Source organism: Lepisosteus oculatus, chromosome 1 (assembly GCF_040954835.1).
Source record: "Lepisosteus oculatus isolate fLepOcu1 chromosome 1, fLepOcu1.hap2, whole genome shotgun sequence".
In the NCBI taxonomy this organism is placed as follows: domain Eukaryota; kingdom Metazoa; phylum Chordata; class Actinopteri; order Semionotiformes; family Lepisosteidae; genus Lepisosteus; species Lepisosteus oculatus.
The window spans coordinates 70,128,707-70,146,964 of record NC_090696.1 but is presented as its reverse complement, the minus strand read 5'-3'; the positions used below and the strand labels follow the sequence as shown (position 1 = coordinate 70,146,964).

At 35.0% G+C, this 18,258-nt stretch overlaps 1 protein-coding gene across 13 annotated transcripts in view; it reads left to right on the top strand.

Moving 5' to 3' along the window:
- The window catches only part of adgrl3.1 (adhesion G protein-coupled receptor L3.1), a 340,584-nt gene that overhangs the window by 67,583 nt on the left and 254,743 nt on the right, over nucleotides 1-18,258 (top strand). For all 13 annotated transcript variants that reach the window (XM_069192140.1, XM_069192148.1, XM_069192139.1 and 10 more), the window contains exon 3: nucleotides 12,968-13,150. In XM_069192140.1, coding sequence (XP_069048241.1) covers nucleotides 13,096-13,150 — 55 coding nt within the window. In that variant the 5' untranslated portion in view covers nucleotides 12,968-13,095. The remainder of the gene's footprint in view (nucleotides 1-12,967; nucleotides 13,151-18,258) is intronic.

Genomic DNA, 18,258 nt, shown 5'->3' with positions numbered 1-18,258 from the left:
AAAAATCAATGAGTTTTGGTGTGACCTTTTCTTTATATCGTGCGGTAAATTTTTCATTGCTGTGAGTGCTGTACTTTCTATTTCTATTCATTAATAGTGCACAAAATGTGAGTACTTTTAAAGAGTGTCCATCAACCCATGTATTTTCTAAACCAGTTTATTAAGTACAGGGTTCTAGGGGGAGCTGGAGCTAAACCCAGGAATCAACAGGCACAAGTTTGGATGCACCCTGGACAAGATGCCAGTCCTTAGCAGGGCTCATGCAGACACAAATACACAGTCATACCAGTTTGGCCTGTTGGAGGAAACCAGTGCACCTGGGGGAAACCCACACAAACATGGCTAGAACTTACAAACTACGTTTTGACAGCACACCAGGAATTGTACCTAGGGCCCCAGCACTGCGAGGTAGCAGTGCTGACCACTGCTCCAACATGCTGCTCCTTAAGGAGGATCTTCTTTAACATATATACCTTTAGTTTTCCATTATATATGTCATTAACATATATGCCATTAGGTTTAATTCTACATTTTTGTGATTTGTTGTAGCTAACAAAAAAATCAAGAAGCAGTCAATTTTTAAATTTCTGAAGTTAAACATCAGTTTTTGTCAACAGAAAATTGATAGAGAATTAAGGGTGTTAGAACTCCAATTCCATTTCCTTTCCTGCTTGCTCTGATTTCTGAATTTACTAATCGGTCCATGTTGTAATATTACTTTACTTACTTAACAGACATATTGAGCAGTAAAAGTTCAATTCTCTTGTAATGTCTAGTGCAGATGACGTTATTTGACTTTCCTGCCTGAGGTATCTGTAAGTGCTGGATGGTTGTCAGTCCTACCATCTGAAACCAACTGGTCCAGAAAATTCTTGCCAGGTCCAGAGGAAAGCCTGGAGCTTGAGTCTGCTGCCAAGAAGTCAACAGTGACTGTCATTACAATAGACCATTCTGAATTAATCATGTTAGTTCTAAAATACATTTCTTTTTGGCTTAATGAAAAGAAAATCATGAATGCCTAAGTTTACTTTAAAGATTATACATTTCTGCTATCCCGTTGTGAAGGAGAGATAATATACCCCCTTAGTTTGTTGTAAAAAGAAAAATAGGTCTTTGCATTGAAATTTGCAGAATGGTAAAAGCAGAGCAACCGATAGGGTGCTCATAAAACTTATTGTTCTGAGGACAAGGCTGGGCAGAACAAAGAAAGGCTTTAGAAATTCTCTCAGGGATTAATGAGACAATATGTTTTTACACAACTGCAGTTCAGTCACAGAATTTCAAACAGATATGGAAAGCTAAGTTTCCAAAATGTATTCAGTATTAATTACACCATATGTCTGGGTGATTGTGTGAGTTTTAAGCTGCTGTATATTTTTGTTAAATTCTTTTTAATTCATTCTACCATAAGACAGTGAAATGCTCATTATTTATTTATTGTCGACCAACTGCTGAAAAAAAAACAATGCAGGGAAGCAAGCATACTTGCCAATTAAACATGTGGCTTTTGTATAAAAAATAAGGACTATTTTTTTTATAGATTTATGTTTTTATTCATGATTCCCACTGAGGTTATATCTGCTAAATAATTCTTATCAGTGTAACTGTTTGTATACCTTTTGGGTACATATATTTTCTTCTACAAATATAAAGAAGATATGTTCTTAAAATTAGAATTTAGTAATATATCTTTGATTTAACCATGAGTCCAGTCCATTAATATTCTTTTAATGGGGTTTTCCACTGAGTATGCTTAGGAATATTCATGGTGCATTACTGAGCATACTTAACAAACTATGATTATTTTCATAGCTTAACAGGAAGCTTAGTATTTACATCAAATATGTAAAACGGTTAAAGGAGTTATATAATTTATTTGCAGCACTTTTAAATAGTGCCACAGATCCATACCAGTGGTGTGTATGAAAATGTATTGAGAAGCATGTTCTCAGAATATTAATTTGGAATCTGTATGTGGTACATGGAAACTGCTTCAGAATTCCAATCTGATTTAACAGAGGAGTTCCAGTGTTCAGAGGTGTAGTAGATAATCTCTTTCAGGACAGATAAACTAGCTTGGAGATCATGAATGTTTAATTTTATGGCAGCTGAGATGATTGCAGAACATATGCAGGAAGAACTAGAGGTTATCTAGATACCCTTGTAGCGGGATGGCCTGTCATAATTGAGGAATGCCACAAAGGGTAGTCAATAGCAGGTCTTGGTATTTTGCTGCATTTAGTATTAAATAAAAGCAAGTCCAGTAACACACCATGATGGAGCTGGAACCTGTCTTCATGGTAACTACTAAGAAAGACTTATTAAAGTCTGTCAACTTTAGCCCTGGCTGTTGAAATGGAAAGCTTGCAAAGGTCTTATTCTTCCTAAAACAGGATCCAGATAATGAAACAGAGTTTAATGAACTGCAAGCTCAGGTAAAAAAAGGATATTAGAAGGGCCGAGAGAGAGATAAAATAATACTTCAGGGGAGGCTTAAATAAATATTTTTTTTTCAGAATTATAACAGCAGAAAAAATGTAAATGGTAAAATAAAGTGTCCTAAAGATAGTGGAAGCTTTTAGTCGATGAAAGGGAAATGGCTGGTATAATGACTGTTTCACTTAGGTTTTGATCAATGGACAAATATGCAGAGGAAGTTCTGTATTAATATTATAATAGAAGAGTTGGAAGTATTACAGCCACTAGTTATAACAGTCTTTAAATGGTCAGTCAAGGCAGGGGTAATAACAATTGACTGGAAAGCTGCTAATGTAGAAAACATCCATAAAAGTGTGACAAAGCTAAATCTAATTTTTATAGATCAATACTTCTGTAACATGTAGTGTCATGTAAAGGATAAAAACAAAACTATAAGATCGTCTGTATGGCAAAGGAAATCTAGAAAATAATCAGTTAATAATTAGAAATTAGTAAAGATAGGTCTTCCTTAACTAACTTGTTAGAGTTCTTTAAACAAACAACAGCAGTAAGACTGGCTATTGTGTTACTGTGTTTGCAAAGATAAAAATCCTGGCTCTTTTTTACACAAAGAATTGTCGGTGTCTGGAAGAGCCTGCCAGCTTGTGTTGTTGAAGCCAATACCATCCTGTATTTTAACAAATCTCACATAAATGAGATCCTTAGATCAATTAGCTATTAGCAACCTAATGAGCTAAATGGATTGAATAACCTCCTCTGGTTTGCAAACTTTATTATTTTCTATTGTGAAAATAATTATTTCTTTCCCTGGAAATAAATTATTTCACCGATGGTCTGTAGTATGTCTTAATGTTCTACGTTTACCATTATACAACAGTTTTTAAATATCATAGAATAAGATTTCAATTCCTTTGACTTTTAACTTGCCCTTGGAACATCTACACAGCACTGCTTTTAGCTTGAATTATTAGTCTTGCAACAGAAGTAAAAAATAAATTGTATCAATTTTGATTGTGAAAATTGTCCAGGCTGTCCTGTTTTATGATTTTTAAAATAAACCGTTCTTTAAGCCTTAGGCGTCTACGCCATTATGTGTTAGTGCAATATTGATTAGGAGTGCATTTTTATTGACTTAAAAGTCTTGTGTCACGGTGTCTGCATATAAACTGCAGACAAGCTGATTAAGAAAAACATTTTCATTTTTTCCAGTTATCTCCCTTAGCTTTCTGGATGTATGCTTCAAGAAGCAAATGAGATTATCACATTATTTTTTCCTGTGTTTTATAGATATAGTTTCAATAAGAATTGCTGTATGTGATCCCTCTTTCTTTTTGTTATGGGATAGACCACAATGTATTGCAATCTGGGATTTTAGTTGTTCTATGAGAACAGTAGGTAGCTTTTAACATGTTAACAATAGTTTATCAAGAAGTGAAAAAGACAGGAATCCAGTATAAAGAACAGGAAGGACCTAAACCAAAACATTTGTACATATTCATACATTCCATCCCTGCATGGATCTGTAACTTCATCGCTCCATTTAAAATGCAGTAAACTGTTAGCCTGAAACTATGAGCAACCTCTTATAGTTATGCTAGTCATTACTGAGAGAGAACTGGTGAATAACCTTGTTTAGTTTTTTTTAGGTTCAATTTTTCTTTTACATTGGTGATAAAGGCATGTACAGTAGATTAATTAACACTTGGCCTTGTGGATTTGGAGTTTACTGATGGAAAATGATGGTTTTCTTAAAACAAATGGACAACTTTTTGTTAAAGTACATAAGCTATAACTATAGTATTCTCATTCCAGAAAATGTTGCATTTCTTTTTATCAGTATATATTATACTGTAAATATCTGTAGATTAATTTCTGTCATGACACAAAATCATCGGCATACTGGAATGACTGAGATCAGGATGGTTTTAGCTTCGAATTGGAGGTTTTGAAGATTGCTGTACATAATTTGCTGTCCATTTGGTAAATCAGATGCTCTCCTGCAGGGAGCTTGTGTGTTGTCAAATGGAGTATGGTACATGAATATTAAAAATACATTTGATTCAATGACACACCCTTGTTTGAGGCCTGTTTAGACATCCAAGGTGTTAGGAATCCCTGGTGGGAAGATACATGGATCCTGTGCAGACGCAGGCACGGGTAATAGATGAGGCAGGCGAACAAACCAAAACGAGAGGCAAGGTCGTGGTCAAAAGGCGAAAGGCAAGTCGTAATCCAGGAAGTACTCCGGTAGCAAACAGTCCGAGGCGAGAGGTGAGGTGCAAAGTCGAAAAGGCAGAAGGGGAATCCAAAATCCAGAATAAACGAGGTACGGGGAAAAACGCCAGGTAGAGCTCTCAAGGAGTAGACTCAATACCGAGCAGTGGGAAACAGGTGAAGATGGTTTAAATAGCAGTGCGCACCGCACAGTGAGTGTGCGCAGGTGGTTTAACTCGTGCGGCGGCGTTTGTTAATAATCACCCGCTGCTGGGGCTGATTAGCTCGCTTACAATTTGGTCTTGACTGCCTGGTGGTCGTGACACAAGGGCTCTGTCATAGATTCATCAAGATTACACGGATTATCACGAAGCATTCAAAGGATCCTGAGAAAGTTTTGGAGAACGCCATTTTTTTCCAGAGTTTATGTGATTCATACTCCACTGAAATATTCCAGGTGGTACGGGTACATTATCTTCTGTCTGTTCTGCCATTGAGCACTTGGTTTTCAGATCCCCATTTGCTGGAGGACATACTGTATGGATTCTAACAGGCCTTAAGTGACTAGGCTAATCCCATAATACCTGACAATTTTTCTAGCTCCTTAGTAGTCCTAATGCTCCTGTTTTATAGTTTATTCCTTCCCAAATCAATTTATGTGATGGGAGGACTGAGTACATCTATAATACATTATTTGCAGCTTCAATATGATCTAAGCATGAGCTTTGCGACTGTGCCCCCACTGAGAGACTAATGTACTTGAGTTGTATTCCTATTAATTTTCACTCTGTTGAGATTGTGTATGAGGATGCTTAGATAAAGTTCAAAGCATTTAACAGGACCAGTTTGAGACCACTAAAATGCTTTCATATGTGATCAAAAATGAATGTGAATCTAATTCCACAACAAAAAGTCTCATACTATTTTCCATTCTTGACAGAACTGCATAATGAACCCATTCAAAGTAACAGATTTAGAATGAACAGTTCTGCTGCTTTATTTTTATTTTCATCCCAAGAGAATATTCTTATTTTGTGATGCCAAAAATTTTTGGAGACTGGGTAAATTGGGTGGTAACTATACAACTTAGTATGTGGTTAAAAGCTTTTCTGATTACCCATTTATTTCTCTGTTGCTGTTTTGGTTTTCTCTGTAATTAAAATTATTTGATCTAGCCATTTTGGCTTACTTTCTGTTCTTGGCTGGATTTTGCGGTATTTAACAGAAAATGTTCCAGTGCTCTTAAGCTAGTAATATTTGTAGATCTGCTAAAATTGCAGATAGATTTGCCCTTTAACAACTTTAATAATTGTTTTTTATATATATATAGACATTAAGAAGGAATTCGGTAAATTGTTGCATTCCAGGTCTCTAGTAATCTTTTGTACCATATTTGTTTCTTTGGGAATCTCAATGAGTGGGACTTATCTTAACTTCGGATTCCATCCCGACACTGTGTCATCAAAAAAATGTTTTATGGTCTCTATAATTAGTTTGATATAGTGCTTGCTGATGACTTTAGTACAACACCCCTGTAGTTTTTGTTTTAGGATTGAAAGGTTAAAGTTTGTAAATGTATATATTATTTACATCATTCCTATGTTCTTAGTGGAGTGTACCCTCTTTATTTCATAAAGAGTACACTGACCACACAAAGTTAATGGAATTGTTTTATCTTAATCCTCTTAAAGTGCTATTATACATAAAACCTGCAGCAAGCTTTACCATTTCTGCAGCAAAGGCTCTTAGCAGTGCCATACTCAAAATACATCTGGGCTTCTTGGTCTCAAGAATTAATTGCAAATAGCTCAAGGATATCTGTAATTTCTACTGCTTTTGTCACAGTAGTCTGTTTTCACTTCATCCACTTCTTTATGCAAAAAGAAATAAGCTGGCAGGACCCAGAAGCATCAGTCCCAAGGTATCAGGCCTGTTGCATTTGTCACATACATACAAAACTGAAACTGCTTAAGTAAAATAATGGCATGCTTAGCTCTTTTTTTGGCTTTTCACTTGGGCACAATATTCCTAATTATTTAGTGAGATCTGACATTAATAAAATAATCAGCTCCAAAGTAAAAAATGTATAGGAGCCAGACGTGTCTAGGTCTGTCCCCTGGTAACATTTAAAAGCTTTCTGACTTTCTGAAAGCATCTGCAGGTATGAGCAGGTGGAAGCTATTCCAATCTCAGAGGTTTTGAATGGAATTACCATTTTAAATATTGGAAATAAATCCTTCCCAGATTGCCTTTGGAAGCAATTTTAGATTCATTTCTTCATGTTTACATTCAGACTCGATTCCATAAGTGAAATTCAGAGCTAAGCCCACACATTTGCATACCCTGTACAAAAAGATGGTCATGGGGTCCACTTGTCCTTATCAGAAAACTATGGATTTAAGGAATGTGACCTTATTTCTGCTATATTTCTATAATAATATTCTTTTTTTAACAGTTTTTTTTATAAATACTTTACAGCAAGGATTGTTAATCCAAATCAGCAACTGCATTGACAGTAGGCACTGCATCAGCAGTCCCAGAGCAACACAAAGAAGGCAGAAGACAGGGCGGGGCACCAAAGCTTTGCTGTGGTTACAAATCTCCAGACATGAACCCATTGAGCACATACTGTATGACATATGAATGGTGGGTCTGTATGTTGGTGCCAGACAATGCCTCTTTCTGGGGCAATATTGGAATTTATTAATTCCACTCACAATTTCTCCTTATTTGGGCAGCATGGTGGTTTAGTGGTTTGTATTGCTGCCTTGCAGTGCTGGGGCCCTGGGTTCAGTTCTAGATCCGGGGTGCTATCTGTGTATCAATGTTTTCCCCTTTATACTCATGGTTTTCCTCTGGGTGCGCCGGTTTCCTCCAACAATTCGAACACATGCTGGCAGGTTAATTGGCTTCTGGAAAAATTGGCCCTGGTGTAAGTGTGTGCCCTGCAACGGACTGGCATCTTGTCCGGGGTGAGTCCTCCGTTGCCCACATTGTTTACTGGGATAGGCTCTGGCTCCCCTGCGACCATCTATTAGATAAAGTGGCTGGATAGATGGATTTCTCCTTGTTTATGGTTCCATAATAAACAGGTGCTCAAATAAATCTGGACATCAGCAGCACTCTTTGCCATGCATACAAGGGGTTCCAAGGATTTCAATGTTTCAAGAAAGGAAGTGTAGCTTTCTTTATTTCATGATTTATATAATGAGCATAAATGGACTTTAGCAGTGTTTGTAATTTATGTAGTGGATGCGGGTTCTTAATTAGGTAAATATTTTAATGGGTCTGCTACAGAGAAACACCTTTTTATCTTGGCTGTTGTTATTGTCTTATCTATTCTGGTATGTGTAAGAAAATACATGTGAAATCACATGCCGGTATTTTGGCTCACACGTTAAGCAGTACAAAAATGAAAAACTTAATATTAACATCATTTGTCATCAATAGTATTTAATGTTTGTCAGTAACCTTTAGTGGAAGCTTCCATTACAGTTTCCAAGAGAACAAAGAGCATGTTTGGTGACAGGGCATGTGCATCTTTCAGCTGAGATGTTAAACTCATCTGACAGATGCACCTCTAACCACATGTACCCTAATTACTTTGTCTAAAAAAATCCTGAATCATTGGTCAAAAAAATTGGCACCGTTCAAAAGATTTCAGGTGTTAATCATAGTGTCCTGACTACATTCCACTTTGGGTTCACACCATCTGATCTGCCCAAATGTTTTGCCCTTAGTTGGTGTAGTAATTTCCCACATTTTTCTACCTGATGTGCTTTATATTGCGGCTGCTGTTCATAATGGCTGCCATGAGTCACAGAGGTGAGTACTTCTACTTAAGTGATGGATGAAGTGGATCCTGTCATATATTTAAAATGCTTTAGGATACATTGAAATGAAAAGCACTATATACACATAAACTGCTATTAGCTATTCTAATTAGTTACGGTGTGCCAATACAGTTGCTTGGAGCTGCATTATTTCTTGTTAAATACATAAGACATATTATTTACTGTACCTGTATTACTTTTACGTCAGGCATCGGGTATTATTATTGCATCTTGATACTCTAGGAACAGTATATCATGTCACACGGTAAAATATCATAATGTATCAGTATTTTTCTGAACCCCTTGCCCCTTATATATATTTGCATGTGTGAGTTATTATTTGGATCATGTAATTGTTCAGCATCACAGAATATTTTGAAATTATAATAACAAGCAGGTCAGAAAACATAGTACAAGACCAGCAGCATAAACATATGCTGATATGCACCATGGGCAAGAATGCAGCTGCTGCTGACATAATCCTTGTGCAAGGACTTAGCCTTTTTAAAGCAGCCCAGTCCATTTTTGTTTTGTTCGCAAGACCAAAAAGGCTGTTTTAAAGAATTAGTTGACAGCCTGCTCATTAAGGTTCCATGGTTAAACAGACAGGAACTTCAAAGTCAGTCAGCAAGATCTACTCTGATAGCTGCAATAGGAGTGATTTTATTCTTTTATACAGTATTCGATCAGGTGTTTTGTGACTTTTGTATAAACGTGGCTCAGTAGATTTCGGAAGATACAAACTATGACAGTGTAAATCTGATAAAGAATTATGAATACTTTATTGATAAATTTGGCTTTAACCTGATTCATCTGAAGGATGACTGGTTGCATGGATGAGTAGGTTTGAATCTTCTTACAATTAACAAAAGGGTCGGCGCATTCACTGTGGCACTGGGGATGGTGGAAGGGTGTTAGCATGATAAACACTGCAACATAATGGTCTAAAGGCGCGTGTTTATACTCTAAAGAGCCTGTGATTGGTGAGAACTAGGGTTTGTCCTTCGGTTGAACTTTTGTTAGGAATTCCAAATATCACATAACAAGAACCTGTCTTGCCTAGTTTGCTGAAAAAGAATCTTATGCTTACAGATTGCATACGGGATCAATCTATAATGTGGATTGATGGTGAACAGGGCAAAGTCCCTTTTTTATCAAGTAAAGCTGAGGTGTTCATCTTAAACACAATGTTCCAGATTTTTGTGGTCTAGCCAGCTCTCAGCTCTCAGATTAACTTACATTCCGATATGTCTATATATGTATTGTATCTTTGGAATATACAACAAACACTAACAGACATATAGTTCTAGTTTTAAATATAAGACTGTATTTGTCACTGAATTTACCTTTCCTATTCACACCAAAGAAAAGTTTGATAAAGTATTGGATATTGGCTAAATAACAAGAAGCAAATATTAGATTTACATTATATTAGATTACAGTTGATAAATGTCCCATCACACTGGATGCATGTTGCTAACATCTAATCCTGGATAGAGTGAAGGAGTTGACAATTGCATTATATATCTTTGTGTGTGATTTGCCAGTTTCTTTTATTTGTGAAGAGGCATTGACTCTGCATTGTCCTTGTGCATTGTCTTTTTAATAATGTGGCTGTTAGCTGGGACAACACACAAGAAACTCATATCATTAATAACTGTCCTGGTTGCCCTAACAATTAATTGTTTTCACCAGAGTCTGAAAAACACAATTAATTTAAACCATCTGACTGCATTTCACTTGTGATACTGTCAGGAATATCAAATGAGGTACAAATACGCCCGTAAACTGTTAAAGGTGACAGAACAGAATCAGCTACAGTATGTAACTTTAACAAATTTATAAATCAGGGAAATCTCTGACTACAGGTGCCCTTCTAGCCTTCCATTGTTGAAATATCACAGTTATGTTCCTGACTTTTAAAGGGCAGGAAAACATGACTGGGCAGAATACTCTATACTTGTGAGACTTGTTCATATATATACTCAGAGGCCCATGATAATTCTGGCATTAAAATGTCTTTCAAAATGGTGATTGAATAAAGAAATAAGTATTCTTATTAATATTCCATGACTGTATTTTCTAAAACAGTAAAGACAGCAAGTATAACAACTAAATGCACAATATAAACATATATAATCTAAATCTAACATTTTAATTGTAATGTTTTGTCAGGATTAACAGTTTATGTTGTGTTCAGGTTACATTGGGAGCAGAATTGTAGAACTTTTACAGGTTTTATTATCAAATAATTAACATAATTTATGAGAGATTTTGCCCTTTATTAACAGCAAATATATAGAAAAATATATAAACAGAAATGAGACCAATAAACATTTACAGTATTCTTTATTATTTTTTACAGTCAGTATATTAAAACAATCTTAACGTCATAGAGTATCAGTTGGATGCTATCACTGATAATATTATATCAAAGTAAATATATGTATAAGAAAACAAGAACATTTTTCTGGAGTTATGGATTGTGAAAATTTTAAATAGATTTATTGAAAGAGATTGTACATAATCTGAGGTAAAATTTGTTAATTGGAGAAAGTAATATCTTCAGGAAAACATTATGTCAGACAGTAATATGCCACATGCTTTGTATATATGCCTTCCTCATCTGTGAATAAAAATTCACAGACCAGAGTGGTTCAAAGGGAAAGTGAAGTGTTCCACTTTAGGTTTTACATAAAATTGGCTACAGATCAGTGGCATGAGTGTAGTTCTGTAATGGATACTACAGTATAAGCAATGAGGTGAATCTGCAGTGGCACTGTCATTAAGTACATTTTATGAATGACAAAATGTAATCCTACAGAAGATACTGTTTCCCCCGATAACAATTCAGAGTTACTCTGTAGGCAGTAGTGTACAGAACTAGCTTTGTCATCCAGAAAATGTGTTAGAAAAGAAAAACAAACACCAAAACCACCCAAAAACACGCCACACAGTAAACAGAATTAAGAATTCAATGTTTTACCACAAGCATTAAAATGAAACAAAAAAGCTTCAGTTTTAAAAAAAGAGAGCTAGCTGTTAACATTGCTCAGACATTGGAATTTTTCACTGGCATAGCTATATGATTCAGGAGCCTTATGTACTCTTCATGATAACTTTGATGTAACTCAGGCTTTACAGCTGTGAAGCTCACTAAAGGAAAGAGGAGATAGTTTGTCTCTTCAGATCCCTCCACTCTGTTTATTTTGTCATTGTTTGTTTTTCAGCCTTATTTTCGTATGTGTCTCCTACGTCCCAGAATCAGGCAGACAGGTTGTTGTAGCAAGATCTCCCAGCATTTAAATCATGTTGACTTTACTGTTGAAAACTCAGATGGGATGCTTTGCACGACAATGCAATTCGGAAGGATCAGGGTCAGCAAAACTGTAGTTATGAATTGAAAGGATGGAGGTGATGATTTCTTTTTATTTCACCCTGAAATCTTACTGTAGTAGATTCATGTTTAATGAGATGTTTTTTTTTCTTTATACTATAAAAGTTTGTAAAGGTAGACAACATACAGTACAGTCAGAGTATATTTATTGCTTGTTTTATAAAGACAGATGGTAGAAAATTATCATGAAGGACTGAAGGGACAAAATAAGTGGAAAAATATTTTTTGCACTCTTCATGAGTTACTTATTGAGAACATTTGGCATATGAAATGGAATGTGTTTGGTATGACTTGCAGCTGGATGAGAACATCACATGGCTGTGGTGGTATATTAGCTTGCTCTGTTTGGCCTGTCTTGTTAAATATGCTGTATTAGTATCTGATTTGTGCACAGTTGTGCATGAGGCAGCAGAAAAACACCTGTCCATGTCCACCTTTTTTGAAAAACTATATTAATCACTATGTTCACTTAGTGATTCTGCTTGTAACAGTAAATGAAAAAGAAAAGAAAAAGTAAAATGTAAATATCCAGAAAAGTTGAAAATGTGCAAGGTAACATTACAAATTCTATACAGTATATAGAGTTAATAGAAAGAATATAACAAGAGGAGTGTTCTTTTTTTAATGCGAGATGTTATACCTGCCCTAATCAACACATTTTCGAACATGTAGACCTTAATAACAGGAACACCCCAAGAAAACAAAGGAACGTTTTTGTCTTGTACTTGGATTCTTTGTTGCAGTTGGATTGGGTTGCCAATGACTTTAATTTATTGTGGAGAGCTTTTCTAGGTTCCACATACTGTATATTTAAAAAATGAAAAGTGTAATTTGCTTGCATAAAAGCAAATCTCTTGGTATATCTATAATACTTGTATCGGTGGCCACTTAAAGACTTGAATTAAATGCTTCCATTGGTAACTGGGTCCATTGTTTGTTTTGCAAATGAGATTGAAGGTGTACTTTGTGCAGCTTCTTGAAGGAAGGTTCACACTCACATTATATACATGACATGTTTCCAAGTTTTTTTACTTGTTACAAAAAATGTTGCATCCTTTCACTTTTGTTGTTGTATTTTTTGCAGGTTTGCAGTTTGATCAACAGTTTTCAAATACTGGGTGTATCTGAAGTGCCAAAGGTGCTGTGAAGCAAACATCTGTTTTGGCTCAACGAGAAGACCTCGTTCTGGTGCCGGATCTTTCTGCAGGGGCCATGTGGACTTTACAGCTGGTCCTTTTCTCTTTCCTCTTCACACCAACAGCACATGGTAAGCGGCTTTGCTAAACCCTACCCTCATGATACTGCATATCTCCTCACAGCACACAGGCCTCTGAGTATCTATAACCTGTGTAAATGGATTTTTATAAGTATACAGTAGTTTGTTTCATTCTTATAACCTTGTCTCAGTTATTACTTTAGGAAAACAAAAGTATATAAGCACATAAACTTAGATTAGAGGAAATTACTGTCTGGTAATTTTCTAATACTGCGAAGCAGGGTTTAGGTATAATCAACACCGCATACTAATTTAGCATTGCAAGGCATTTAATTATGATTTTAAAGAATTTTTTTTGTTTTATCCTTGCATCCTGCTATTTAAATTTCTGTTTGATTTTAAACAATATATTGCAATTGAAATTTAATTTAGTTTGCAACACTGCCTAGAACTTGTGTAATGTGTAGAATTTAAATTTTAAGAGTATAGATATTTTCTAAAATGGCAACACTAAAACATTTAGATCTTTCTATATCAGTTGCATGTGATGTGTCAGAAACCAATTTAGAGATTTACTTATTGATAGATGACCATTTTATGTATCTTGATTAGTACAAATCAAGTAATTGTAAGTAATTAAGTACAATATTGGTTTCCTTATTTGAATTTATACTAAGTATTCAAAACACACTTATCATCTATAATCATAATTATGAATATGTTTCAATTATCTTGAGAAAGTGGAAAAGACTTCAAAGCTTTTTATTCAAAATGGGCTCTACATTTTTTCCAAGTATACAAAAATACAGCTTATTTGTAAGACTATTTCACCTTTCCATGCAAGCATTCTTACTTGCTGTATTTCATGCTTGTAAACATTCTAATTTACTTTCAGATAAACTGAGATAAACTTACTTTCAGATAAACATTTGCGTTTGTTAAAATAATTGAACATAAATCCTGAGAGTTTTATTTTACTCTGGTACTTTAGACTTGAAGTGACTTAACTGATTTAGCCTTTCAGGTATATGGTTGAAATATACTGTGCCTATAAAACTAAAAAATAAAATGTCCATATTATAATTCATGAACCCTCCATCAATTTGAATAGTGCATTGTTATAGATCCTAGTGGGTCCTTGAGGAGAAACCATGGGTTATTTTGCTTGAAATATATTTAAATATTACTTTTGAACTATTAACAAATTGCATGATTAAAAAGTATGTAAATTGTGAATGTGTTAATTTGTTAAATACTGTATGTGCTTTGGAGATGAGCACAGCAGTGGTATATAGAAAAGAAAATTATTTTTCTATATTAAATGTGACTGTCCTGAATGTTGTCTTTGATGCATGGTGAGAATCCTATTAAGGTATCCTGTCAGTCATTTTCTTTGAGAAAAAAAAATGTTCTTATTACAGTACCAAGAAGAAAGCCTTAGACAAAAGCTTTCCAAAACTTGAAAACACACTAATGTGTACCCTTTTCATTTCATAAGATCATTTTTTTTTGCCAAGTTACACTGTTACCGAAACGTCATTCAGGTTACTGTATTTGCTGTATATGAATTCTGATATTCACAGAATCTTGAGGTTGATGAACGTTATGAATGATATATGTACGAACAAGAATCATGCTAGACTGTCATGATCTAGAGTTTTGCAAGTGAAAAACCATTATGTTATGCTGGAACAGGTTAAAAGGTAAGCATGGAAAATGTTGCATTTATTAACCAACCATAAATATAAGAAGTATTAACTGTGTCATTTCCTTTCAATGATTAATCTCCCCATTATGGACACCTAGCCATTTAATATCTTTCTGCAAATAATTAGTAGTACTTAATAGTATTTAAATGTTCCTAAATACTGGCCTCTAGCAGGATTGTGTGTAATGCACTCAGAATTGTGGTACATATAAATGGCAGAATACGTTTTCGATTAGGGTGTTTAAGTATTAGAACCTTACAGTTGGAACAACCATGCATAATAATAATAATATGCAGTTTTTAGTAAGTAGCTTTTTATCATTCATTCATTGTTTTTTCACATTATTCATTGATAAAGCTTAGGTTTTATTTGGATTTCTGACTTCAGGGAATTGAAAATGTACATAAAGACATGAGCCAGATAATGGTCATATTCTCTTTGTAGACATTATTTTTTCTTGTTTTAATATTGCTGTAAGCGTAATCAAACAGAAGGAATTCCCACACCCGCTTTTGTACAGCATGTCTAATGTTATTTACAACTGTATACATGCTATACAACCAAGAAGTATATGATAACACTCGGTGAAATTATAACCCATTTTACTTTTAACAGACAAAAATGAAGGCACCCAGACACGACTAATCTTTTAATTGATTAAAAGCTGTAATTAAAACTGTAAGACACTGTAAAACCATGATCACATTTCTTTCTAGTCATGTGGCTAGGTTTCTTAAACCAATAACACATGTTTTGGTGGTAGATGATCCTACTCAGGTGAAAAATTGTTTCATTTTTGGTGGCTTGCTGTTTAATCCACTCTGAATTACTTTCAGCATGCTGCATCTGCTTCATAGATTTATGGATGAAAATGATTAATTATGAAAGTTATGTTAAGTTATGAAAGAATCTCTCATTCAAACAAATGTCTACTAAGCCATTAGTGCTGCTTTTCCTGATGGCCACATTTGCAACTGGTTGTTAAAATGATTGTGGTAACTTCATTGGTGGTGGCAGATATGAAATTTACTTCTTTTGCAATCTGCTCCAATAAAGGAAATTGTTTAATCATGAAACATTTATGAAACAAGGGTGTCTGTAGACTTAGTATTAATTTGTCAAGGTGAGTATTAATAAAAACAGTAGTTATTACAGTGCCCTAGCATTGTTTCTTTCTATACATAATTCTATAAATTGATTCCCTTTGATGAGCAGGTGAAAACTTGTTAAACCATGTTCATTCAGCCTTATCTATATATGTACTGAAAGGTTTTAAATCCTAATCCAAAACTAAGATTTTCCTTGGACTGCAGTATTTCCTTGGGACCTTCTCCTGATGCTTCATCTAGCTGCATTGTTTCCCTTCTGGGCTGCAGTGTAGAATAGACATCTGAGGGTCTGTAAGCATATCTTCAGTTGCACAAAACCAGTTCCAGTGCACAATGAGGTTACCTGCCAGTTGACACTTCCAGGTGAAATAAATAGGGGAATTAATGCTTAATGAAAGGACAGCAATATAACAACGCTGCAAGACATAATTATGTTTAATAAAATGCAATATTTACTTCACAAGTGATAATCGTATAAATTAAGGTGCCTGGCAAAAGTATTCACCCCTTTCTAGATCATTTTGATAATTATTCAAAACATAATAATCCAGTTAAACTGTGCATGGTATGAGGGTGTGTAAGCAAAACACAGAATAGCAAAGAACATGTACAAAGTATTCAGCATTCAAAGTCAATACATTGGCAGCAATTACCACTGTCAGTATTTTTGGATAGGATTCTACCAGCTTAGCATTGTAGGATGGTGTAATTTATTATATCCCTCCTGGCAAAATTGCTGTAGCTCTGACAAGTTAGGGATAGTTAATGGACTGCAGTCATCAAGTCTTGGCATAAATTTTCCATAGGACTGAACTCAGGAATTTGATGGGGCCAGCCAAGGACATGCACTCTTTTCTTAACAGACCATAAAGGTGTGACTTTAGCCTCACGTTTCATGTCATTGTCCTCCTGAAACGACAATTTTCAACCCAGCTTTAGATTCTTGGGTAACTCAAGCAGGTTTTTCTCCAGGATTGGCCTGTAGTTTGCACTACCCATCCGTTTTCTAAATGCTTACTCTTGGTATGGGTCACAGTGGTAACAGGTGGAGCATGGCAAATCAGACTTCCCTTTCCCCATCCACTTTTCCTTTAATCTTGCCTAGTGCACCAGTCCCTGCTGATGAGAAACGTCAGAAGCATCCATGCTATGATACTGCCACCACTGTGTTTGTGAGTTGGAGTGGTACTGTTTGGGTAATTAACTATTTTGGACTTGCTCTAATTATAGGCCTGAATGTTTGAACAGTGACTCCCATCTCAGACACAGACCTTAGATCTTTCACTGTTGTCTTCACAATCACGTCCTTAACCTGTTTCCTGCTTGACTAGCTGTTTACCCTAATTTTCAAACCATTGATCAAGTGGCATTTCAAACCATTCTTTTGTACCTGAACAGATTTAGAAACTGATGTAGCAAAGCAGTGGCGTATTAATACAATTGAGAATTTTCCATTTTTGTTTAAAATCTCATTTGCATTCTGTTAACTTTTTAGCATTTTATAATTTGGAGTAAATAATCCTGTTTGAAAGTGCCATGATTGCTCATGAACTCAAACAGCAACAATGTCTGGAAATTCTGTAGGGAAATAATTATTTTGCAAGGCCCTGTACAACATAATGTACTTTTGCAGGACAATAATGAGGCTTGATCCAAGTAAGTTAGGATTATCTGCATTCTCTCTGGACCCACATGAGGTGACTGAGCACCAAATGTTTATAGAAAAATCACATATATTGTGAGTACAGAAATATCAAAATATATTTTCTGAAACTAAGTATTATTGCACTGCTGTTGACTTTAGAACTTTATACAGTATTTTTTTTAACCTTTATTGATATCATTTTTCAACAGATATTCCCATCATAAAATAAACAAGCCTTTACTTTCCGATCCAAGTGGAAAACATTTGTGTCGCAAAAATTATATTATATATTATATGATATACATATATTTGGAGACCTTCTATAAAGAATGTATCCATAGCAAAAAACAGACAGTTCATTTTAACCCTAAACAAATTATGGCTGAATTTACAGAAATTGCTACTGTACTTAGCAATTTTGCATCATATAACAAAGATACAAACAGCTAAATTAATACATAGGCAGGTGAAATATACAGTCTAAATTATTTTTAATTCAAAGGATAGATAAAAAGATCACGTTAACCATATTTTAATAACAGCTTCCATTTCTTTGTCCCAAATTCAATATGGAAAAAGCATTCCAGTCTTGATGCATAAGAGAAAAGGGCTGTTTCTCCCATGGTGCACAGTGTGGTCTTGAGGATTAGCTGAGTGCAGCCAGGGTATTAAAATGAGAGCAAACTGTTTAGTTAT